The sequence below is a fragment of the Arachis stenosperma genome, chromosome 9, assembly GCF_014773155.1.
Source record: "Arachis stenosperma cultivar V10309 chromosome 9, arast.V10309.gnm1.PFL2, whole genome shotgun sequence".
Taxonomy (NCBI): Eukaryota; Viridiplantae; Streptophyta; class Magnoliopsida; order Fabales; family Fabaceae; genus Arachis; species Arachis stenosperma.
The window spans coordinates 58372488-58376172 of NC_080385.1; the positions used below are offsets into that span (position 1 = coordinate 58372488).

A 3685-nucleotide genomic window follows, 5' to 3' on the forward strand; every position below is an offset into this window, starting at 1 on the left:
ATTTCCCACTATTGATTTACATAAGTATTTCTATCCCTATTTATTTTCTATTTATTATTAATTATTCGAAAATCCATAAACCAATTTAATCTGCCTAACTGAGATTTACAAGATGACCATAGCTTGTTTCATACCAACAATCTCTGTGGGATCGACCCTTACTCGCGTAAGGTTTATTACTTGGACGACCCAGTACACTTGCTGGTTAGTTGAACGGAGTTGTGACTTCAAATAGAGCCAGTTATTAAATTTCATACAAGTACAAAGAGCATGGATCACAATTTCGTCCACCAAAGAGCATAGGTAGCATCACCACGTTGAGAATATGTAGATCCATTAGTAGCCAAATCTTCCAGAACTGAAGTTGTTACTCCAAACATACGTAAAAGGCTACAAATTGAGTTGAAGTGAGAGCTCCACCTAGTATCTCCTGATCTTTTTAATGTGCCAATTTGATTTGCTCCCCTTCCTATTTCAATTTGATTAGTTGCAACTAAATGGGAAATTTCAGTTGCATAAGCAGATCGTAATTCATCATTGCGTTTGCAAGAAGAGCACACAACATTGATAATATTACTCAAACCTTGGAAAAAAGCATGAACATCAACAACTTCTTTAGCCGCGGCAACAAGAGCTAGCTGTAATTGATGAGCAAAGCAATGAACATAATATGCATAAGGACATTCTTGAATAATTAAAGCTTGTAACCCTTTCTACTCTCCACGCATATTACTAGCTCTGTCATACCCTTGACCTCGAACATTTTGAATGTTGAGATTGTGATGAGATAATGCAGAACAAATCTCTTGTTTTAGAGTAGCAGAAGTAGTATCTTTGACATGAACAACATCTATTAGCGTTTCTTTGACAAATCCATGCTTATCAACAAATCTAACAACAAGTGCCATTTGTTCTCTTCTAGATTCATCTCTAGCTTCATCAACAATCAAACAAAATTTTGCATTACCAATCTCATTGCGAATTTCATTTTGCACCTTTCTAGCAAAAACATGTAGAATTTCCTTTTGAATAGAAAGTGATGTGTATATTGTATTTTGAGGAGCATTATCCAAAACAACTGCATCCACTTCTTTATTGTAAGAAGCTAATAATTTTAACATTTCAAGAAAATTTCCTCGATTCTAAGACTCACGACTCTCGTCATGTCCCTTAAAAGCACAAGCTTGAAACGTTAACCATTTGACAGTATCAATAGAGGCTTTAAGACGCAATCTATTGCTTAAAACTTGTTGTGAGCTTTGCTTAGCCAATACTTTGTCAATGTGACATAATTGATTAAGCAAATCTTTACAAGACTTAACAGCAATACTATGAGGAGAATTAAGAGATTTACCCACATGAGATAAAAATGCACAATCCTTTCCATTATTCACTTTTTTCCAATTGCGAAATCCTCCTGATGTGAATGGACTTGATTTTCTAGAAAATAAATAGCATGGAAGACAAAATGCAGCATCCACTTCTGGCGAATATTCTAGCCAAGAAAAACTCTTAAACCAATGAGCTTTGAAACGACGAGGATGACTTTCTAGACCAGAAAGAGGGTACTCATCCATAATAAATTGATATGGTCCAAACTTTATGTATGCTCTACGGATTTCATCTTGTTGATTGATAGGATAATTCCAAATTTGCGGACGCTTTCTGGGATCACGCATCAATGTATCAATATTAACTTGATCTATTTCAGTCTTTGTTATTTTGGAAGCAGGGGGTTGAATATCTTGCTCAACAAGTTGTGTCACAGGTTGTTCAATAATATTTTGAACATTACTCAAAGAATCTGAAGCTGAATTTTGTTCATCATATATTCTCTCTTTTCTCTTGAAAAATGAGTGAATTATTTTCATCTTTGACATTTTTAACTTAACTTGAACTATCTAACAAAAAAAAAACAAAATAATTTCATATATATTATTTTCTTTAAAAAAAATATTAAACCTATTGAGCAATAACAAATAATTTTAGAAACACAAATATATAATAACCAAAAATAAAATTATTGATTTACCTGATTATTTTTTTATTCCAAGTCTCACCCAAAAATAATTCTATTGAGTTTTGCCCTCACTTCAATCTTTGAACACTGTCCATTATAAAAAAATAAATTAATTATTTTAAATAAATAATATAAATAATACTTGACATTGTTATTAACTTAAAAAAAATTGAAATATACCTCTTTGAATCTTTGTTATGCATTCAATGGTTAATATTTTGTTGTTCACTTCTCTTCAATGGTTTTTCTTCACATGTCTTGTTTTGGTATGGAAACAAAATTAGAATGAGAAGAGTAGAAGACCAAAAGTTTAGAAACCACTAAAAGAGAGAGAAAAGTGGCGCTGATGCCTCTGATGATTTAAAACAAATATTTGAAAAATGTAATAGTGTTACTTTAATTAATAGTATGGGCTTGGGCTAGTATAATAGAACCATTTTTATTAATTATTAGAATGGATTATTTGTTAATAAGAGCAACAATAATTCAAATATCTAATACATAGTACAGTTTTTAATTATTTTAATTTATAAAATTTTATAACTTATATTTTTTTTAATATTATATATAAAAATAAATTTAATATTATTAATTATTACTATTTACTATTTTTTTTTAAATTTTGGGGAGGCTACCTTAGGCCCCCCTAGAACCGCCACTGCCTACATCACACGTCTTCATACTTAGTACTAATTGCTCTATGGCAGGGCAGCTTGCCTAGGACGTAATTATTTAATGCAATTATGTATGGTTCCATATAATATAATGAAAACATGGACATATAGAATCATTTTTCAACTCGATCTTGAGATGTTATCAAGTTAATTAGGTGTAAGAGTAATTATTGATAAGTAATCAATTTAGTAATAATTTTGCAAGGAAAAAAAAAATCTGTAGGACCTCATATATTTATATTATTTAATCTTTCTGTATTATAAATATTGTGAGAGTAGTGACTTTTCAACTCTTCTTAGATCAGAGTTCAAAAGCTACAACTCTACTGGCTGTTCTTATATACGTACGTTAATATGTTGTGTTATATATTACATATAAAGTGTTGATAATAACTTGATACACGTAGTATTATTTGTTTTGAAACTTTAATTAATTATAAGTAGATTAAAAAATAGCTGAGTTCACCTAGAATAAAAGTAGAAAATGTAACAGAATTCGTAAATAAAAAGTAACCATATAAACAAGTATTAGGTGAATTTTGCATAATTTGCCATGGCTTCGTCCTGATATGAGAAGAAGCACTTTTAATAAAAAAATCGTTCACGGTGCGACTCGAACCCACAGTCTCCCGCTCCGGAGGCGAGCGCCTTATCCATTAGGCCAGGCGAACACCTCCACTTAGCTACTGTTAAAGTACACATATTCAAACAAAATTTATAGGCTTTAAAACACAAAACTCAAAAAACCTCTTAAATATTCTCAAACATAATTATACAGTAGGAAAGATTTTTTAATATGATATTCTAATAACTTTAATCATTTAGATATAATAAAAAAGTATATATAAATTTTAAATTTGACCGATAAAATACACATGGTGTATATTTGGGTGTCATTATTTTGATAAAAAAAGATTTTTTTTAGTGTGTTTGATAAATTTCTAGTAGTAAAAATAAAAGTATTAGAAAAATTAAAAAAAAAACATCTTTT

At 30.2% G+C, this 3685-nt stretch overlaps 1 protein-coding gene across 1 annotated transcript; it reads right to left on the reverse strand.

Annotated features, from left to right (window-relative positions):
• Positions 1–275: 275 nt before the first annotated feature.
• Positions 276–1880, reverse strand: LOC130949549 (uncharacterized). The gene is made up of 3 exons (XM_057878233.1): positions 1154–1880; positions 762–1105; positions 276–638 (listed from the first exon to the last, which is right to left on the reverse strand). The coding sequence occupies exons 1-3, from the start codon at positions 1878–1880 to the stop codon at positions 276–278; spliced, it is 1434 nt and encodes a 477-aa protein (XP_057734216.1).
• Positions 1881–3685: the final 1805 nt, after the last annotated feature.

Excerpts from the sequence above, each read along its gene's own strand:
- LOC130949549 (XM_057878233.1), bottom strand. The coding sequence starts at position 1,880 with ATGTCAAAGATGAAAATAATTCACTCATTTTTCAAGAGAAAAGAGAGA. Across the intron at positions 1,106-1,153 it reads TAAGGGACATGACGAGAGTC|CTTCTTACAATAAAGAAGTG; the intron begins GTGAGTCTTAGA and ends TAAAATTATTAG. Across the intron at positions 639-761 it reads ACAATCTCAACATTCAAAAT|CTAGCTCTTGTTGCCGCGGC; the intron begins GTTCGAGGTCAA and ends CATCAATTACAG.